This window comes from Xyrauchen texanus, chromosome 26, assembly GCF_025860055.1.
Source record: "Xyrauchen texanus isolate HMW12.3.18 chromosome 26, RBS_HiC_50CHRs, whole genome shotgun sequence".
Taxonomy (NCBI): domain Eukaryota; kingdom Metazoa; phylum Chordata; class Actinopteri; order Cypriniformes; family Catostomidae; genus Xyrauchen; species Xyrauchen texanus.
In genome coordinates this window covers 13,171,620-13,194,068 of record NC_068301.1, presented here as the reverse complement: position 1 = coordinate 13,194,068, position 22,449 = coordinate 13,171,620, and the positions used below count along the sequence as shown (strand labels likewise).

The window sequence follows — 22,449 nt, the reverse complement described above, 5'->3', positions numbered from 1 at the left end:
GTTTGAAATGTAATGTTTTGAATGTTTGTATAGCTGATGCAAATATGTGATATTTACTTACCTTGAATATATTTACAACATAGTAGCTGATGGATTTTATAGTTTGCCAGCCTGCAAAATATTAACAAAATAACTAATAATAATTATTTTGAGAGTGTCAAAATAACGATTTGTATCAAATTCCAAATAAAGTATTACATTTGTTATTTATACAATTACATATAAATCTTTTGAGAGAATATATTGCTGGAGAAGTCACAAAATCAATTCAGTTGTTTCAGAACATTTATTTAATTTCACACTTCTCAGATGAGCAATAGCAACATTTAAACCAGTTAATAAAAATGGTGACACGTTACCTCTGAAATGCTAATTATGATTAATATCTATATCTGATATATTTGAGGAAGTCTAGTCATGGGAAATGGATATGAGCATGACATTGTGCATGTACAGTACCATTCTCATCCCAAGTGTTCTGCAACTCTTTATTTACATTTGTTTCCTTAGTGGCTTCTGTCTTTTCATTGTATTTCTATGAGTATCTTCAGAGTGATGAACTCCCATTACTATAAATAATCCTTTGTATATCAGGTTGAAGAAAATCTCAAGAAGGGACAGGTTTATCAAAGCCTCACCCACTAGCATCTTATAAGTTAATTTGAATGGGATGGGCGGCAGTAGGAATGTGGGTGGTAGAGCCTTGGTTCAAAGTATGCTATTGACTCATACAGTACTTGATGATACACAGTTTTTAAATAGTCCTCATTAATGAAGGCCTACACCAAAAACAGCTGAGATGAGCTTGAATGCTTCCAGCCACCAGAAATCTGACTGATGGAATTGCAAATCTTAATGAACTAATTTGCCCAAGTTAAATATGTTTTCCACTCAGAGAGAATTCTTGGTAGTCTCATAGTGGGGATTCAGAAATTGTATTCGGTTACATTTAATTCAGTTCAGTTCACTTTCTTCTGTACAGTTTTGTTTATTTCAGTGGTGTTCCACTGAATAATAATAAAAACAAGACAGAAATGGGTTTTATCAATTGCACGTATGTACTCTGTGAGAAGAGTTTGCACCATGGAGTAATGTGGCTGTGCATGTAAGTGGTACAATGTCTAGGTCTAGATGCCCATCTTGGTAAGATTTTAATGTAAACACAGTCATTTGCACTGGTGGCCAAATGTTTGGAATAATGTACAGATTTTGCTCATATGGAATCATAACCCCTCAATTGGTTAAGATCCTTAACACTCTTTTCCAATTATCTGTTGTCCAATGTCTGTGTTTCTTTGGCCACACTAATCTTTTCTTTTTGTTTTTCTGTTTCAAAAGTGGATCTTTCTTTGCAATTCTTCCCATAAGAGTCTTCTCTTTACTGTTGTACATGAAACTGGCGTTGAGCGGGTAGAATTCATTGAATATTTCTCAAACTCTGATGTACTTATCCTCTTGTTTAGTTCTACATCTGGCCTTCCACATCTCTTTCTGAGCCAGTTGTCCTTTGACTTTGAAGACTGTAGTGTACACCTTTGTATGAAATCTTAAGTTTTTTGGCAATTTCAAGCATTGTACAGCCTTCATTCCTCAAAAAAATTATTGACTGACAAATTTCTAGAGAAAGCAGTTTCTTTTTTGCCATGTTTGACCTAATATTGACCTTAAGACATGCCAATCTATTGCATACTGTGGCAACTCAAAAACAAACACTAAGACAATGTTAAGCTTCATTTAACGAACCAAATAGCTTTCAACTGTGTTTGATATAGATATAAAGTGATTTTCTAGTACTAAATTTGCAATTTACATGATTACTCAAGGATAAGGTGCTGGATTAATGGCTGCTGGAAATGGGGCCTGTCTAGATTTGATAAAAAAAATATTTTTTTCAAATAGTGATTGTGCAGTTTTTAAAATCAGTAATGTCCTGACTAAACTTTGTGATCAGTTGAATGCCACTTTGTTGAATTTAAGTACCAATTTCCTTCCTAAACAGCAAAATCTGTATATTATTCCAAACTTTTGGCCACCTGTCTTTGGTGAATGTGAACAGGCAGTGGAGAAAAAAGATTGTCTCAAAATATTAGATCTGTGCATTAGGCCTTGTGTAAATGCAACCTGATAGACCTGACACTGTCTATCAGGCATGGATTTAGAAAGCAGAGGCCCCTGGGCACAAAATCTTGGAGGCTAAATCAGAACTAGTGGCCCAAACTCACACAGCATCTTCATTTTTAGAAACAGTAAAAGGAAGCTGTGGGTTTTTCTTTAGTTTAAAACAAAACCACTTTCTCTAACTCCATTTCTTGTGATGTTAACTGTGACAGCAAAGGAGATCTATAAATATCTATAAAACAAAAGACAAAATGAAAACACAGAACAAAATCAACAGAATTTTTTGCAATAAAGCAGATTCAAATCTATGAAACTACAGCCTTTTATGTTGTGTTATGTATAAAACAACAAAGCGAGACTTCCCTGCAGTGAACTGATGGAAAAAGACCAAAGATATAGGCTACTTTTAAAATATTATGTGAAATATTTTGTGAAAGTACCCTGAACTAGAGAATGACTCCCACATATTATGCATTGATAAGCCTAGACCGCATATCTGGTCATAAAAATGAACAGTCAACATTAATACAACAACGTTACATGATTTAAAAAGCAACTTATCATACGGGGACAGAGGGGTGGTGAAATGCGGGTGCTAGCTAAATCAGAAAAAATATTTATTTAGGTAGGTCGGTGCACGCAGATTCGGAAGGCTTCGGCGCCGCTCCGGGCATCTATAATAATCAGGGTTTTTAATAAGGGGACAAAGTAATAGATAGACCTACATTTTGAGGCTGTCAAACTGGTAATGTACGTTAACCTACCCGTCACCGCCGGGTATCTACCACCTTGAGCGGCTTCCGAAGTGCCTGCTTCGGTTTCGGTCTCAAGCGTAGTCAGAGTGTGGTGGTGGGGGGGGCACTTGAACAGGTGTCTGTCACTCCAGCTGGGCTGTGGTTCTCTGTCTTGTTGTGCTGATGCTCAGGTTCATCTGAAATAGCAAGGCTGGATGTTGTGCTAAACTTCTCTTCGCTAGCATCACCGCAGGCGCCGGGCATCAGCCCAATCTGCCCGGTGGTAAATCCGGCTTTGCTGTCTATTATGTAGTTAAAGGGATAGTTCACCCAAAAATTTAAATTCAGTCATTCTTTACTTACCCCTGTGTCATTATAACCCTGTAGGACTTTTTTCATTTTCTCTTTACACAAAGGGAGAAATTGTGAAAAAAATTGTGCTCAGTGATGTCATGCAATGGCAGTTTAAGTTGACAAAATTTTTTTACTGCATAAGTATAATTCGGAAGTCTAATAAATTATTCCATGAGACTCATGATTGTCATGAAAGCATACGATAAGGTTTGGTGAAAAACAAATTTAAATCAAATGTATATTTATTTGTAATGTTATTTCATTTAATCTGTAATGCATACTTTATTCAAGTTCGAATAATTAGGAATCAGGTGATCTGAATAATCACAAACTCTGAAACTGGCATTTCTCTTTGAGGTCAGAGCCGCTTATGAGTAACTTGAGTGAGAGATGGAGTGAAACTCCCACAGATCCACTCTCTCACATGCGGACACACTGGGCTTCTCTTGCGTGTTTGGCGCAGCTTTAGTTGTGATGGCTCGGGATGTATTGAATAATAGCTAATGTGTTGCTGTGTTTATCTTATCGTCAGTTAATTCTCGATAGCCTGCTCTAAGAAGATTTTTTTTTTGAAGATGTTTTTGTGAAATAAAGTTGGAGCAAAATCAAGTGAACAAACAGGTGGGAGTATGTTTATTATAAAATGCAAAAATTAGTTCTTAATGAATTATATTAAGTCTTTTCTGACTTAACATAATTACAATCTCCGAAACGGTCATTTCTCTGTGCGGTCAGCGCCTCTTCTATGAGTTGCGTGAATGTCATGATATAAGGAGGAGAGATTGAAACTGCATCCGGCTGATGCACACTCTGTCACGGGGATGCTCATCCCTCGAGCGTGCACACTAAATGCAGCTAGATTATGATGCTCACGACTTATTGAATCATAATATTTGTCACTGTGCATTTCTTATCATGGAGAAAATTGGCAATATGCAGCTTTATTTATAATAGTTTATTAATAAAAAAGTTTTTTTGTGAGTTTAAGATGGATTGAAGTGAACAAAAATGGGAGAGAGGTTGTCTTCGCCCCATTATACACTGCAACAAAATATGTTTTTGATTTGTTTCATACATTAGAGAATATATCTAATGGATATTTTGTCTTTACTGCACTCACAGTAGTATAACGAAGTGAAAAATACACTTATATTTAAGATACATTCTCTTAAAACATGTCTAAATATCTTATATGTTGCTTCTCAAGTTAATTTATCTTGTTGTAAGGATTTCTAGACAATTTTAAGTGTAAAACAAGTAGGGCTACCAAAGATTTTCCTAGTCGACTAGTTGGCGTTAATTTAAGCCTTAAATATATATATTTTGGGGGGGCATCAGAAAACGGTTTGAGTTCCAGGGCTGAGAAAGTATGTTATAAGTAACATTGCTAACACTGTTCTAAATTGCAGAGTAATAATAAACCATAATAATGAGCCTTTAAAATAGACATTTTACAAGCGCACGCATGAGGCAATCCACAGCTACACTGGCAAAAGCTGTAATTATTCTGAATGTGTCAGAAAAACCAGCAAGGAGAATGCCTGAACATTTTGTTTATAGAGAGAAATGCACATAAGGGTTTTGCCGACAGACGATGATCTCGGGGATCAACGATGGTCAGAGTGATCGCCAATAGCTGATGCCTTTGATGATCTAATTTTCCCATTAATGAATTAAATTATTATTAGACTATTATTATTATCGCTTAAAAGATCACTTCCAGTCAGGCATTGGTGAAAGGAGCACTCGGGTAAAAATGGCCAGTGATGCAAGTGCGTTGACACATTCCTTTGACTCAATGGTTGTGTGTCGCATGTCTCGCATGAGTTCAAGCTTGCATCACGGGAGCACTCGGGTAAATTCGTCCCTTCATCAACGCCTGACTGGAAGCGATCTTTTATAGTTAAAAAGTGCTTAAATATTGTTCTTTTTTGCACACAAAGTGATCGATTCACTTTAGAAGACATTACTGTCAGGATGGATTACTCTTATGCTGACTATCTGTGTTTGGACCTACAAATATCTAATCACTATCCTCTCCCATACTAAGGACCTGCTGAGCGTGGATCTTTTTCTGCAAATCTTCAAAAGTGTTTTGCAGAAGAAAGTCATACACATCTCAAATGGCATAAGGGCAAATAAATTGGGTGAACTATCCCTTTAAGAGCTAATCGTTGGAATAATCACCCCAGATAGTTGATTAATTGTTCTAATAATCATTAGAAACGTCAATGATTTCACATCAATTTAAGGCTTAAGAATACCCAAAAGTATCATAAATGTAGTAATATGTGTGCCATGTTCGAAGTCTTCCGAAGGCATACGATATTTAGTGATTTTTCAGATTTTGAACATCTTGACATTTGTTGCATGTTCCTGAATTCCATGAGTGACTGTGAACAACCTTCTCTAATAACGCTCATGAACGTACAACGGATGTCAATATACTGAAAAATGCTATAACTTTTGGGTAGTTTCTTACCAAAACATATCTATGCATGCCTTCAGGAGACTTTGACTATGATACTACTTTTATGATACTTTTGGGTAATTTTTTAAACTTTAAAGTGAGGCACTACTGTCTGACATTGTATTTAAAATATGGGCTGTGATATTCAAAATATTTTTTTATATATATTCATTATTAGAACAACACGAGGGTAAATTGACAGAATTTTTTATTTTTTTTATTTCTCTCTCATCTCTATCTGTTTCTCTGAAATACTGTAAGTTGCTGTGGAAGGTAATGAATGACAGGGACCAAAGCCAATCATTCAGACACTTTGTCAAGTACTCTCATAAAACCTGTCATGTTCATAAATGTCCAACATTTTTAAAGTTAAGTGTTTTGCATGTTGCAAAACAGATTACAGGCAGTGACAACAGCTGGAATGTGTGTAAATGCAAATAATTTGCACATTCCGATCATGTATCTCTAAACAATGCATATGTAGTGGATGTAATGGAGTTAAAGTGGATGTTTAGAATGATTTCAGTTATGCAGGTGACAGACACATGGTTGCAGAAGACAAAACATAGCCCTGATTACATTATTCTTATTTGCATATTCAGAGCTCCACCCCCATTGTTAGTGCTGTCAGTCTTCCAGTAGTATCTGTTATGACCAGAATGTGCAGTGTGTGTCTGGAACTTTAAACATGTGCTATTAACCTTTGCTTTGCATGTGCAGATATGTTACTAAAAATGTAAATTACCACATGCTATGATGGAGAATCTCTGCCCATGAAACACTTTGACATTATTTAATATTACATTTCTACTAGTTTGTTTAGACATTTTTAAGGAAGTTGCGATGTTAAGCCTGTTTTGAAAAGCTGAAGTTAGCCCAACAGTTAGAACATTAAGCTATCAAGAATGAGACTTAGTAGTTATATGTTAATACAGTATATTACATTTATGTTGATAGTTGATATGAAAAACTTTTGGTAACTTCATATGTCCTGCATTTTGACATGCTAAACTCCATCTAAAAATATTTTAAGCAGCATTTTGCTCATTATTTTTATAATTGTAACTCATGCTGCTTATTTACCTTAAAAATGAGACCTTATTTAGAATATTTGCTATTTTATAAAAATGTATTTGTCATACAGCAGGACCATTTGAAATTAACTATGAACTAAAAATTGTGATCGAGCCAACTTTTGAAAAAAGTGGAGATGGTTGGAATATTTAATTAATTAATGGTTGTGACAAACACACACCCTTCAGCAGTGTAAAGGTTTCAGTTAACTTGGCACTCCCCACATGGTCAAGCCTGTGACTGACAGGAAACTGACATGTGAATGCAGGTGAACGTTACAAAATTAGCTGAACAGTCCCAGCAATTAGGTGGCATTTCTGTTGCAGGAAATACAAACTCCAAACTACACCTTTACTGACAAAGACAATTACAGACCTCTCTGGGTGTATCACACAGCACCTGAACTGGCTTACCACACAAAAATTCTAAAGCATGAACTGCTGTATCCTGATTTCTAAAATGTCCAAAGGAAGACCAAAGGCAGTGAGAGAAGTAATGGAGATGTTGTAGAAGTTAGCATTGACGCACAGCTTCAATTAACGCACATACAATAGGCTACACTATTTAGGCAAAACAGTGTTTTTTATATATTTTACAAATATGTATCTCTTCAGTTGATCCTGTGTGGTGGAACACATTCAGAAAACTGAAGCTACCACTGAAAAGAGCTTGGCCACCACCACCACCTAAGACATGAACCATAATAATTCTCAGACAATGGACAAAATAACTAGAACTAATATGTTGGCACAAAATGTTCTAAACAACTGCTTTTTGTGGGACAATAGCAACAAGAGCTGGTGAGTGCACATTTTGAAGAATTTCTTTGGTTTGCAGCTTTACTGAGCTCTTCTAAAATTCGAGAAAAAGAGATGAAATGTAAAGCCCGATTTTGCCACTAGGGGGCATCATTTATATGCTACAGAATGACTAGCTTTCCCTTAAAATGTCTCAGGGCAAGCTGAAAAATAAACATGATGTACCCAGAAATTACTTTCTCGATTTTCAGAATTAGCTGATATGAAGTGAACCTTTCTCTCACGTAATTTATTTCAATCTATCTAATTTGCTTAACATTTTTGTTTTTACTGCTTATATAGTGGTCTCAAAAACCACTGGTAAACAATACTTAATTATTCAAAGGAGATGTAATTTTAGAGTTGTTATTGTTTCTTTAATATCCATTATTCTTAAGGTGTTAAATTAAGAGGATACTATATTCATATCACATGTCCATTCTTGCCTACGGCATGTGTGTGTATATTTGCTAGTGTGTGGAATGAGTGAGTGTTCAGTTTATATTATTTTAGTCTGTTTCAAAACGATTGTGTGTGGAATGTGTGTTAATCTCAACCCAGGGCTGCTCCATTTCAGATAATGTTTAACTTACCAAATTAAAACTTAACTAACAATGACTCGCTATGTTGTCTCTGTACTACATTCATTAAATACACCACATCTCAGACCATGTCACTGCATCGGCACTCAACAAATCTAATACAGTCAGGTCCATAAATATTGGGACATCGACACAATTCTAATCTTTTTGGCTCTATACACCACCACAATGGATTTGAAATGAAACGAACAAGATGTGCTTTAACCGCAGACTTTCAGCTTTAATTTGAAGTGCCTCCCACTTTTTAAGGGACCAAAAGTAATGGGACAGATTAACAATCATAAATCAAACTTTCACTTTTTAATACTTGGTTGCAAATCCTTTGCAGTCAATTACAGCCTGAAGTCTGGAACGCATAGACATCACCAGACGCTGGGTTTCATCCCTGGTGATGCACTGCCAGGCCTCTACTGCAACTGTCTTCAGTTCCTGCTTGTTCTTGGGGCATTTTCCCTTCAGTTTTGTCTTCAGCAAGTGAAATGCATGCTCAATCGGATTCAGGTCAGTTGATTGACTTGGCCATTGCATAACATTCCACTTCTTTCCCTTAAAAAACTCTTTGGTTGCTTTCGCAGTATGCTTCGGGTCATAGTCCATCTGTACTGTGAAGCGCCGTCCAATGAGTTCTGAAGCATTTGGCTGAATATGAGCAGAATTCATCCTGCTGCTTTTGTCAGCAGTCACATCATCAATAAATACAAGAGAACCAGTTCCATTGGCAGCCATAGATGCCCACGCCATGACTCTACCACCACCATGCTTCACTGATGAGGTGGTATGCTTTGGATCATGAGCAGTTCCTTTCCTTCTCCATACTCTTCTCTTCCCATCACTCTGGTACAAGTTGATCTTTGTCTCACCTGTCCATAGGATGTTGTTCCAGAACTGTGAAGACTTTTTTAGATGTTGTTTGGCAAACTCTAATCTGGCCTTCCGGTTTTTGAGGCTCACCAATGGTTTATATCTTGTGGTGAACCCTCTGTATTCACTCTGGTGAAGTCTTCTCTTGATTGTTGATTTTGACACACATACACCTACCTCCTGGAGAGTGTTCTTCATCTGGCCAGCTGTTGTGAAGGGTGTTTTCTTCACCAGGGAAAGAATTCTTCGGTCATCCACCACAGTTGTTTTCCGTGGTCTTCCAGGTCTTTTGGTGTTGCTGAGCTCACCGGTGCGTTCTTTCTTTTTAAGAATGTTCCAAACAGTTGATTTGGCCACACCTAATGTTTTTGCTATCTCTCTGATGGGTTTGTTTTGATTTTTCAGCCTAATGATGGCTTGCTTCACTGATAGTGACAGCTCTTTGGATCTCATATTGAGAGTTGACAGCAACAGATTCCAAATGCAAATAGCACACTTGAAATAAACTCTGGACCTTTTATCTGCTCCTTGTAAATGGGATAATGAGGGAATAACACACACCTGGCCATGGAACAGCTGAGCAGCCAATTGTCCCATTACTTTTGGTCCCTTAAAAAGTGGGAGGCACATATACAAACTGTTGTAATTCCTACACTGTTCACCTGATTTGGATGTAAATACCCTCAAGTTAAAGCTGAAAGTCTGCAGTTAAAGCACATCTTGTTCGTTTCATTTCAAATCCATTGTGGTGGTGTATAGGGCCAAAAAGATTAGAATTGTGTCGATGTCCCAATATTTATGGACTTGACTGTATATTAATAACATGAAACTGTGGGGAAAGATGTCGGTATCATGGTTAAAAAAAGAGATCGGGGCTGCAGAAAAAATGCTGGTAGCTGCGAAAGCACAAGACTGTCTACCCCATTTTAACTGAATATTTATGTCACAAACACAATCTCAAGAATCACTATGAGAATCACTACCAAAAATTCTCAGAAATTCGATATATTGATTAAAATTAGTAATGTCAATGTTTTGTTGAGTTGTAAGACAAGACCTAAGATGCTTGGCTCAATAATATACTATAATTTTTAAACGATGGTCACCATGGATGAGATGCAACGTGTATGGTAGAGTTATAAGTAAGACTTTGCTCATATTCACACATTAACATTTATCAGCATTGCTTGCATATTTAAAGATATTCAGGGAAGGCCGCTTATGGGCACAGCATGGACAAAGATATTTCTCCACATAGCATCCATATAATGACTTTACAACTGTTTGATTAGTGAGCTAACACTGTGTTAGTGTTAGATAGATACCGGCATAACTACGTGCATATTATCTGCATGCATATTAGGTGACCTCAAGAGACGGTTTAGTTCTCTGATAAAAGATTGTTTAATGTTATTAATTAAGGTGTTCCAACAATCATTATCAAAAATTATATCTTAACATTATTGTGAGGTGAAAATGAGGACTCTGCCAGTGAGTGTCACACTTCAGTTACCATCAGTTCTGTCAGAATTTCCAGATAATAGACAATGTCGAGTTGTGTCACCTCAATCATTTGGGGGAGAAATCTAGTTTTATGTTTCTAGTAAACTAGTTTTGAAGAAACACCAGGAGACCCCCAAAGTTAAAATTTGTATGGGGGGTCCCTTAACTCTTGTGGAGGTTCTGGGATCACCTCAGCCCCCCTCAGTTCGAACCCATTGCCACCATAATCCCAAATCTGTCCATAATTTACCCTATAACACAGACAAATACTGAGAAAAAAAGTATTGGTGATGGAAAAGACCTAGCTTTGTGGAATTGTGCTAAATGTAAATTATTTTGTATTTTTTGTGGCGCAAACATTTTAATGTGGGAATAAAATACATTCTTAAACATAATGTTGGCAAAGATGTTAAAAACAACACCACGAATCCCACTTGCTCTGTAGGCTCAATGAAACACCCAGCCAACAGAGGCAACAAGTCTTTTACACCTTTATTACCATATTTACGGTTACTAATGATACATCATTATTGGCAATCAAAATGCTGCAAAGTCATTATGCAACTTTTGTCTGTTCCATTAGTATCTTTTCATGTTGTAAAAATACTGAATTCCCACTCACTGTTTTAGTTTTGTTATGGGGGATTACACCTTATTTTAAGGCTGTGATCATTTTGAAGAGCTATTTTTATAATGTAATTTAACCAAAAACTCACCTTGCAATAAAGCCCCACAGTAGAAAGAGACCTTTACACCTTGCTTTCACAGCTTGATCTGTCCTCTACCCTGCTTATATGTGCAATTATACTGGATGTAATGTTTGTTTTGTTTTTTGAATGATCCATGTACTAGTCTATATCTAAATGTCCTTATTCAGGCAATTGTAACAGACTCCAGCTCCAGCTCTAGCATGTAATGTGGGTCATACAGGAATTGGGGTCTATGATTTATTACTTGTCATGGGCCTCAGGTGAATTATAGGTGTCTTGTTGCACAAACCTTTTCACAACAGCTAATACTTTGTTTGAATTTACTGAAAACACTGAACATTTTAATTTGTGTGTCAGGCATTGTTATAAAAATGCTTAACACATTAATGTTCTTTCTCTGTTCTTTTCTCTCTTTCACATTTATCCTATGATCTAGATTCCTTCATGCATCAACTGTTCTCAGTACAGTGATTGAGGAGTCAGAAACTGAGACAGAATCAGACATAGACATGAACTCTGCTGTTGCTGTGCTAAGCACGACCCTCAATCGACCATCATCTACTGGGGAGAATAGAGAAGATGTCATGATGGTCCGCAAAGTGTCCATGGTCAGGACCGAGAATAACGGAAGCTCAGGGAACTATGAAAGTCCATTGGACAGCTTTGGGTTAAGAGATCAGTCAGAGCAAACCAAAGCCAGCCCTGAGCTTCGACGGAGGTGGAATAGTCTTCATTCTAGCTCTGAAGAAAAGAAATCCAGCTTCTTAGAGAGTTCAGACTATAAACTCACGGACAGAACATACCTGCATTCCTCTCAACTGTCCCCAAGCTATGAAACAACAGTCTACACTTCTCATTTTCACTCTCCCGGGACACTGGAAACCCAGCCCACTGCTTTCTTCTCAGAGACTGCTGGTAGCCTTGGCAACAGTAGCTGGAAAGTCAGAGAGAGCGAAGTTCAAATAAGCAGTGAGAGTAATAGCAGTGGGAGGAGCGGGGTGGAGCATAGTACACCTGCCAGAGTGAGAGAGGGAGAGAGAGAGCAGATTAGAAAAGAAAGCTTTGACTCACAGGCAAGTTTAGATACCAGCTTGATCATCAATGAGACAGATGAGTCTTTCACAGGAGTGTACCTAGCGACACGGGTAGAGCTGCCTTCCTCTCCCGATACCCCTGACACACCTTCTACCTCCTCTCTTTCTGAAATTGATAGCCTTGTTGACACACTCAAGAGTATGGATCGACCGATCCGGCAAAGGGTTCAACGCACCCCATCCAATACGCCCTTCTCTTCACTGCCACCTATCGAAGAGGATACGCCAATCTCATCCCCAACTCCAGTGTCCGCAATTACTGAGCCAAAGAAGATCTTGAATGGAGTATCCAATTTGCCTCCAGACATCGGTCTCAACTGGAGTTCCCCCAAGGACATGCGCTCTCCTTTGACCATGATGAAAGAGCAGCAGTCTGGAGACAGTCCGAGTCGTGGGCTTACCTTGCCCCTGCGAGCTTCGGCCCTGAGTAGCATTGTCATGCGCAGGAGCTCCCTCAATGACCCGAGCACTGAAGAGGGATCTACAACAGGGCTTGTCAATGGAGGTGGACTTCTCAGCCCATCTCGCCTGGAAAACAGCCTCCTCTTCCAGCCAACCGAGAATGGCAAGACCTCAAATCGCTCCATTTTCCGTGCAACCTCTCTCCCTGATATTGGCAACAGCTATGACCGTATCAGCTCAGCCCCCAAAGGAACAGATGCTCTTCTTGGGCCCCGTTTCGAGCGCTTCTCATACCTCACATCTCCATCGAGTTCTCTGAGTGGGATTGCTGAAACATCTCGAAAAAGCATGCCTCCCTCAATGCAACAAAACTCTGGAACAGAGACCTCCAGCTTCAACCACAAACCCTCACTGGAACTTTATCGCTTTATGTCCTCTGAATCTCTCCTCAAGAACTCTCAACCTCCAGGTCTTCAACGAAGCAGTAGTGTTGATGTAGGTTTCCTAATGAACGATACCAAACCCTTCCAAATGAATCAAAAGCAGGAGCCAGAGCAAAATGTAGCTCTTAAGTACAGAGCCTTCCCTGATGCATATGTGAGTATTGCTTTATGTCACAATACTGATGGATCCGTAGTAGATATGACTATAACAGACATAGATTGTTGGCATTGTTGATATCTTTAAGTACATAACCGAGTGCACTCGCATGTACAGTGTTACACCGATTGTTCTTAATAAGCCAACAACGTGTGTGATCATATTGCAAATGCTTTAAAAAGTTTCACTTCATCAGAGTTAGGTCATAAATGTTTAAGCAAAATCTGATCGACACGGGTAGATTTTTGTCCATTACCCCGATTTCAAGTTGCATGTAAACACTTCTACCCGCATTGTTACTGATTCATCCAATGTTTGCAAGTGTTGAGTGCATGCCTGATTATGTTTTGATTTATGGGTGTACATGTAAACAAACTTAATGACTTGGGCAATGCAAGAATTTGCTAACTATGAGTAATGAATTTTCAGTTGTTGAGAAAAAAGAACAAAGCATAGTGTCATGTTAAAGTGTATCACTCTAAAAATTGGGGCATGGATTCAGTGAAAGGGTTTTTCCATTCTGTTCCTCTCGGGTGCTAGTCAGCCTCTTAGTTTAACCTGATATAAAGCCACTTACAGTAGACCAAATGTTGTGTAATATAACATGTGTTTCAGACCTCAAAATGTCTAATGCGCTTTTCTAAAGAAAAAAGAAAAGAAAATAAACTACTCATATGAGGTAGGTGCAGGACTTGATGTTCTGGAGGTCTTGTAGATGTTTATTCAGACCCTGCTATTTACAGTAGTTCCAACACACCTGTATAAAATCTTGAAATTCACCAAACTGCAGAAATATAGACTTTCAAAGAATTGTATATCATGGACTTCTGCCCTAAACCTCTGTGAATGAAAGGTTAGGAGGAGTGTAATGACACCTGAGTGAGAAGAGTTTTCAATAGAAATTGGGGGGAGTACAGGTGCATCTTAAAAAAAAAATAATATTGAGGAAAAGTGTTTTTTCAGTAATTTATTTCAAAAAGTGGAACTTTCCTATATTCTAAATTCATTACACATAAAGTTAAATATTTAAAGCCTTTTTTGTTGTAATCTTGATGAATTACTGCATCAATATGGTGGCATGGAGGCAATCAGCTTGTGGCACTGCTAGGGATGTCACAATGTGAATTTCTGATGGTACAATTATTGTCTGATAAAATCTATTATCTGCAAATTTACCTATTATGCAACAATAAAACCCTCCACAAACATACCACAACTTAAGTTTTATGGGGCGGCTGTGGCTCAGGTGGTAGAGCGGGTCGGCCACTAATTGCAGGATTGGTGGTTCGAATCCCGGCCCACATGACTCCACATGCCAAAGTGTCCTTGGGCAAGACACTGAACCCCAAGTTGCTCCCAATTGCAGACTAGCACCTTGCATGGCAGCTCTACCGCCATTGGTGTATGAATGGGTGAATGTGTCACAGTGTAAAGCGCTTTGAATACCATTAAGGTTAAAAAGGCGCCATATAAGTGCAGACCATTTATTGCGGAATTTGTTAGGACATGCAGTTAACATATATATTGAAGTTGAAAACAAGTAGGTTGTACTTGTATTTAAGTAGGTGCAATTTTCTCTATCTGCACTCTGACACCAAAACGTACTGTACCTTTTCAACAAAACAGTATGTATACCCTTTCAATAAATACAAATACAATTAAATATAAACTGAAAATAAATAACTAAAAACAACTAACTAAAACCATATGTTTAAAATAAAATGGTGTCAGGCTATGAGAACCTTCTTTCTTTATTCAGTAATCTAACGATCAGCTGGATAATCACAGCACTTTTACGCTCACTGAAATCTTATTCAAGTAGGAAAAACTATTTGGAAGCATCACATTCACAATATAAAGCTGAACCTCTCCTCTTTTAAACTTAAAATATACAACTCATCGGATTTACAGTTTCAGTTCAGTGTTTGTCTTTACCAAAAGCTAAGTAGTTCACTTCACATGATTAGGCATGTAACGATTCACTCAACTCGCGATGTGATACGATTCACGATACTGGTTTCACGATACGATTTTCTCACGTTTTTTTTCCACAAAATTAGATTTAAGTGTCCTTTTATTATTTCTCACTCAGACAAAATGCTGCACATTTCTTTGTGAAACTGAAATATCTATATGTCAAATAACAAAACTAAATAAAAATTTTAAAACAAATCCCGAATCAAATAAATAATACAAATAAAATAAATATCTTCATATAAACAAACTAAGGCTTTGCCTGTGCTCTTTCCCAGCTTAAACTTTTTTTTTACATGTTTTTTTTTTTTAAGAAATATCAGCATATCCAAGTTTTCCGGCAGTAGCTGAGATCTCTGCACATTCACAGTGTCCCCTGCTGATGAAAAAAAACCTTTCACTAGGGACAGAGGTGGCTCGTGTGGCTTTTGCTATACTGGATAGCAGTGGGTATAGCCTAGCATTTTCTTTCCACCACTTGAGTGGACAGCTATTAAGGGAAATGGATGTTTCAGCTCTGTACTTATACATTTCTGCATCAATCTGACTGATGTGCTGTGCAACTGGTTCATCGAAAGTCCCTCCAAGGAGATCTTCCAATGCTGTTTTCTTGGAAGGAGGTTGTTTCAGCTCAGCTCCTGCTCTGTCTGTCTGGTCAAGAGGCTGCTCTGTTGCAGGGGGGTGGCCACTGGCACCTTCTTTGCCCTCATCCTGCAAGGAGGAATAGCAGAAATAAAAAGACTATGTAAAATCTAAGTACAACAGTGACAGGGGTTTCACATTGTTATAAAGGCGAGGTTTTAATATCATTTGTTATAATTTGTGTCATTATTATTGCAAGAGTTAACAAACACATTTAGAAAAATATGCCATAATAATCAACAAAATATGAAAAAAATAATTGAGAGAAAGTGAGTAAAATAAATACAATACATTTGCTGAGTTTGTAAAATTATTACCTTCTTCTGAGCATGAATCTCTGGATGGTGATCCCTCAGGTGCTGGAACATATTAGACGTGTTCACCGCTTTTGTTGACACTTTTCGTCTGCACGTTTTGCATGCTGGATACCCGTCTTCAACAACTTCTGTATCATTTTTTAGATAGCCAAAATGCTCTCAAATAGCTGATTTAATTTGCTTCTTTGGCGGATATAACTCCGGAGATCGCGAGAGTTTCACGTGCGCTGAAAATTCACGTTCTGCACGCGCCCCGCCTTACCGAGACGATCGCCTCATGAACTCTGTTACCATAGTAACAGCCTCACGGACCAGCCAGGAAGAGGGCAGGACACACGCAGCTCAAGTAGTTAGACCCACTCTGAAAGACTAATTTTCAGTAAATTTTCTTAAAATAGACGGGTTGTTGTTTACACACTCACCCCCATAATCGTCACTCCCATCCGGTTCACGGCACCATTTTAACCGGCCCTGCTTGCCCCGCTCCGCACCGGCATGGGAGGCGGGTGCGCTAACAAGGAGGCTAAAGGCTACAGCCTCTAGCATCAGTCGCTAGTGTGCCTCTTGAGGTCAGGAGAGTGAGATTTACATCACTGCACTGCTATCTATCAGCTGGCTCCCGTTACATGTGCCTCTCCACTCTTCCTCCAGACTCTGCGACCTTGATTTCCAAATTAAATGAAAAATGTACTTTCATCTGAAAAGAGGACTTTGGACCACTGAGCAATAATTATTTGCAAATAATTCTTGCAAAATAAGCCCTGACCAAGTATTGAGTGCATAAATTAACGTACTTTTGGTTGACATTTCTGTATTATAAAGTCTTTATTCTAATATTTTGAGAAACTGGATTTTTGATTCCATGATCTATAAGCTTTAATCATCAAGTTTACAACAACTACAACAAAAAAAAAAGGCTTGAAATATTTCACTTTATGTGTAATGAATCTAGAATATATGAAAGTTCCACTTTTTGAAATAAATTATGGGGGAAAAAAATCCACGATATTCAAATTTTTTGAGATGCACCTGTATACATTACGTCCATTCTGTTGCTATATTCACATTTTCTCTTGTCCTCTAAAACACAGATGTATCTCCTTGTCTTCACTGTATGATGTGCCAGGTATTAATGGGTTTACAAGTCAAATATTTACAGGAAACAACATGTCTAAAGCAACAAAAATATTTTAATGGCAACTTTTGATTGGTTTAGGTTTGATTCATAGATTTTTGCTGTGGGAAGACATAACCTTGAAGTCTTGATCTCAACTGGGAAAAGAAAAATGCATGCAGTCAAAACCCCAGGCTTTTCTCAGTTGCTAATTATGCTGATAGAGAAGAAAAAACCTGCCGCACAACAGGCTTATTTAATGACTATCCATACAATGATTTCCAAAACTCCGTGTCTCACAGGTTTTCTCATGCATCAGAGAAGTCAGAGACAGTTTGTGCCTTGAGGGTGTAACTAGGGATGTCACTAAGGACAAGACTTTTATGATTCAATCATAATGAGTAGTTTGTCAGGCAAATGTCAGTCACTAGGGAGTAGCTTCAAACCGTTATCACATGTAGAATAAACACGCAGCTTGACCTTTGTCCATTTATACCATCATTGTTCATTGTTGACATAGAGCTTTATGTCGAGTTATATTAATTCTTTATTGCTTTTATACAAATTCTAAGGCTAGAGCATTTCAGTGCCGAGACCTATATCCTTCATATCCAATATTCAAAAATGTGCTGACCTCTTGTTGTATTTATTATTATAGATGTTATAGCTGGTGATGACACATCAGTCCATTAGCAGGAGTAATGAGCCAGAGTCATGTTGTATTAAGTGTATCGTGCTTCCTGTTATGCATGTAACGAGATCACATTATTCAAACAAAGAGAAAGCCCCAAAATAATAATGGTTCAGGTTTCATCAATGATGAAAACATTTATTGATTTATTGTTTTAATTATAATTTTTTGGTGTCCTGAAGGAAATGCAAATGATAATACAAACATATATTAATCATTTTCATCAAAATAACATCAAATCGTTAATCACATCATAATATTAATACATGCATAGAAAAAAGTTATAAATAGTAGCCTAATACATAAAATATTGATTTATTTATTTAATTAGTGATAGTGTTTGACACAGATGTAGAATAGTGTTTGGCATAGATGTAAGAGAATCGTAAAACCCATTGGACTTAATAAAAAATTGAATTGGCACATTCTGAGGGCAGGGCAGGCCAGGAATTGCATCTTTAAAACATGTCCAACTGGAGCTCCCATCAGAGAAAGGAGGAGAGGCAGATGGAATGTGATGTTGTTTGTTATCTGTCTGTTTTGTTGTTCTTCTCTAATTATTTTCATAATCCGTCTATGTGTCGAGTCCTGCTCAGGGTGTGTACCCTGATCTTTTTATTGGCAATGGCTTACTTTGTATTTGCCAAATGGAGAAGGCAGGGAGAAAACCATTTTCTCACATTCATGCTTCACTCACATGTCAGTGCAGAGTGCCACTAGGCTATAAAGACCCATTTGCCAGGGGAAATTGATAAACTACCACGTGTAACGTTTAGAAATTGATGCTAGGTAGATATAACACTTCGAATCAAATTGTGTGCACATGCAGTAGCCCCAAGAAGTGTTTATAGCCAATGCATTTATTTAGCCAATGCATCCAGCATTTTCAGTCATGAAAAGGCTTTTCCAAAAAGTCAACAAGCCACAGTTATATCTGAGAAGAAATCAGCAAGTTTCACTGTTTTAGACTAGCGATAGAAAAACTTGTCAAATTCATTGTTCCATTGAGTTGATCGATCTACTCTTGATATTCACTGCATCTCACACCCATGTTCAGTATACATATATGAAATATTCTGCCCTTCTACAGAAACATAGTTTCACAGTGTCTGCCAGGGAAACTGACAGATCGGTATGAAGTTTTATGAGGGTAGTTTTATGGCATCAAAATTGTGTGGCATACATGGCTAGTTGCATGTATAAAGACAATGCACTAAGCAAGATCTGGGAAGGGCTTTTCATCACCTCCTACATGCATAAATAAGTGGTGTACACAAACCAACACAGAGAAACCTGAAGGGTTTGTTTAGGTGAAGTGTAAATGTCAGCTATCAGTATAAAGATAAATTGAAACTCATCAAAAGCCATGCTTGAAAACTGCACCTGATAAGCTGACCACTTGATTTCCATTTTTTTAGCGTTGATGTTAACGTTATGTCAAAGACACCACATATCTACTGTATACGGCCTTTGTGTACATAGTTCCCCTGAATGAGCATATAAAACAGCTTGTCTTACCTGCAGATATAACATGTGATCTTTTATTACCTCCACAGCATTCTTGCACTATTCAGTATGTTCTTGCTGCATTCCAGTGCTTACTCCACTCTGCCCATTTTAGAGTGTAACATTAGGTTCAATTATTACTAGAGGAGACATTTAGGCAGCTAAGAAAATTATGTTTCAATGCGTTTTGAGTGTAACATTTTAATTTTGAAATTCTACACTTAATTTATGATCAATGAATTTATCTAGTTTAGAATTTTTATACAGTGTGTATGTACAGTATATGAATATTCTTATGAGCTAAACATTACTTTAGCTCAAGGGTTCTAGGTTTCAATGACATGGAATTGTATTATTCTAAATTCATGTCACCATGCTAAAGTTTATGTTAAGACATTTCTGATCGTATTGTGTGCTCTGTGGTTTCTTTTCTGATCTTATCATTATAGCGTAATATTTCACTAGTTCAAACTCACTCTGAGCAATTTAAAATCATTTTTATGTTTTCTTTAGATAGCAGTTACTCAGTGCCAAAAACACAGACAGACAGATAACACTACTTAATGTTTATGCATAATTTAAGCATTTTACCATTTACTGTAGAACAAACACACCTATGAGACTCTCATTAAATATTTGTATTTTCTTTACATAGCTCACGAAAGAGAAGGAGCATGGCAAGCTCAATCCACGGCCTGGAAAGGTGAGTTTTTCTGAACAGACTTTCCCTTTTCACAGTGATATTAAATGAATTACCTTATTAATGGCCTGATTGATCAAACCAGACCAAGCCCTGCACGTCCATACACTCTACTGAATATGCACATTATATGAAAGAAAAAGTGACAGAATGTTCTTGGTTTTCACTTGTGATGAAAGCCAGAGGCTGGCATTTAAGAGCAGGTGAGAGAGATTAGTGGGTGTGTTAACAGGCCCAGAGGCTCCTCTTACAGTGCTAATTGATCCAAGAGCACATTCAGTCCTGCTCATTTGCTGAACCAGCTGATCATTATTGAAAGAATAGTAAATGAGATTAATAAAATAAACTAGATTTACATTTCTAGAAGTAAATACCAGTACTTGCAAAGTAGCAAAGGAATACAGTAGTGTTAAAGTTTTAGGATAGTGTATAATGGTGCTTCTAAATAAAAATTATAAAAAAATATTATTTCTTGTGTTAATTTGGTGAAAAACTGTGGAAAACATGTCTTTATTTATTTAATGCATTAAACAATTTGAGTCTAGTTGGCTGCAAGGGCTGTTTGGTTGAGATGATGGTTCCTCTGATTTATAAAAATAAAAAAAAAACACTTTTAAGCTATTTCAGAGCAAATACATAATTATCTATATATACCAAAAAATATCATCAATAGGCTGAAAAATATTGAGATGTACCAGAAATATTTTTGTAGCCATTCCTAATTCATCAGCGTTAGGACCTGCAGGTCTTGAAAAAATGTCAAAGGTCTTGAAAAAGGTATTGAGAAGTATTACATTGTTAGTGCTGATACCTTACAAACAAATCTAGAGTTCTGACAAAATTGCTGCAAACTTGCTGCAAATTTCCCCATTATTTACACATGCAAATGAGCCTGCAAATGTTTGCTTGAAATTTGGAGCTCTTCACCGATAGTGGTGAACCTGCAGTAAACCTTTGGCAACAATGAAGAGTTTGCCGCAAAGTTTAATTGCATGTGAATGTGAGTGGTGAATTTGCGGCACATTTTCAGAAAGTTTGCAGCAAGTTTGCCTTAACTCTCCATTTTGGTAAGTGTGCGGATACCCACAGTTATATAATTTAGCCTAAGAAAGAATGTTTATCACTTCTGTTATCATTAGTATCAAGTGCACAGAATTGCTGCCTGGTGGGAACAATATACCACAATGGTTCTCGTCCAAAAATTAGTGAGCTGCTTTGCTGTCAACTGCCTTCATTCTAAATGAAATGCAAACTCATATATGACCCATTTAAAATGTTCTGCATTGCCAGCAACAGATACAAATAGTGCCTTTCATACAAAGCACACAAGGGACTCAACTCATAATTGTTTTCAAGAGAGTTTGGCATTAGTATGTTGCCAAGCTAGTGGCTCGTTTGGCCAAAAGAAGGTATGTCTGAAGGCAGCATAATACTGTTGCTACCTTTTGGAACAGCCTTTGTGTCCAGAGCATGCTTATGATGCCTTAAAATGTTGTCACTGTAGACAGCTCACTAGGATTTGCTTCAGAGCCAGTAATGGTATTTTTTCAAGTGTACATGATATACAGTAACTTGCCACAACATCTGTTACTTCACATTTATATTTAATTTATTATCTGTATATTGAAATGGGTGGCTCACTATTTCACCATGCATTATACATCTGTAATGGATTAGTTTTGCTTGACATTCCTGAGTTATTCATCGTAGGCAAATTAAGGGATTTAGAGAAGGTCACTTGAAACTGGATTGTCAAGTTTATTCTTGCATATTGTTATGCCTATATGATTTATTTCATCCTCTGACATTTACAGGTTGTATTATTAGTCAATATAAAATTGCAGCTTTAAGGTTGTGAGACAACCACGGAAAAGTAGGACAATGCACTTGGACACAAATGCTCTGTTTCACTGGCTGCTTAAGATGAACAACAATGGTCCCTTGTCCAATAATAGTACATCTGCTGCTCCTAGTGGTTAAAGTGGTAATAATAAACAATGTAGGACTTGTTGAGTCAAGGATTTGGTAGGAGTTTTTTTTTTTTTAAACCATTTCTTCCTTTATCAGATGTTAATATATGACCAGCCTGGACTGACCGGCCAGAGCATTGAAGTGCGTGGTGATGTTGTGGATGCTACACCATGGGAGTTTACAGATATCATTTCAATCAGAGTGATTAGAGGAGG

At 37.4% G+C, this 22,449-nt stretch overlaps 1 protein-coding gene across 1 annotated transcript in view; it reads left to right on the top strand.

Moving 5' to 3' along the window:
• LOC127619479 (uncharacterized) overlaps window positions 1-22,449 on the top strand; it is a 46,131-nt gene that overhangs the window by 12,720 nt on the left and 10,962 nt on the right. The window contains exons 4-6 of the mRNA XM_052092325.1: window positions 11,660-13,316; window positions 20,219-20,266; window positions 22,331-22,449. Coding sequence (XP_051948285.1) covers window positions 11,660-13,316; window positions 20,219-20,266; window positions 22,331-22,449 — 1,824 coding nt within the window. The remainder of the gene's footprint in view (window positions 1-11,659; window positions 13,317-20,218; window positions 20,267-22,330) is intronic.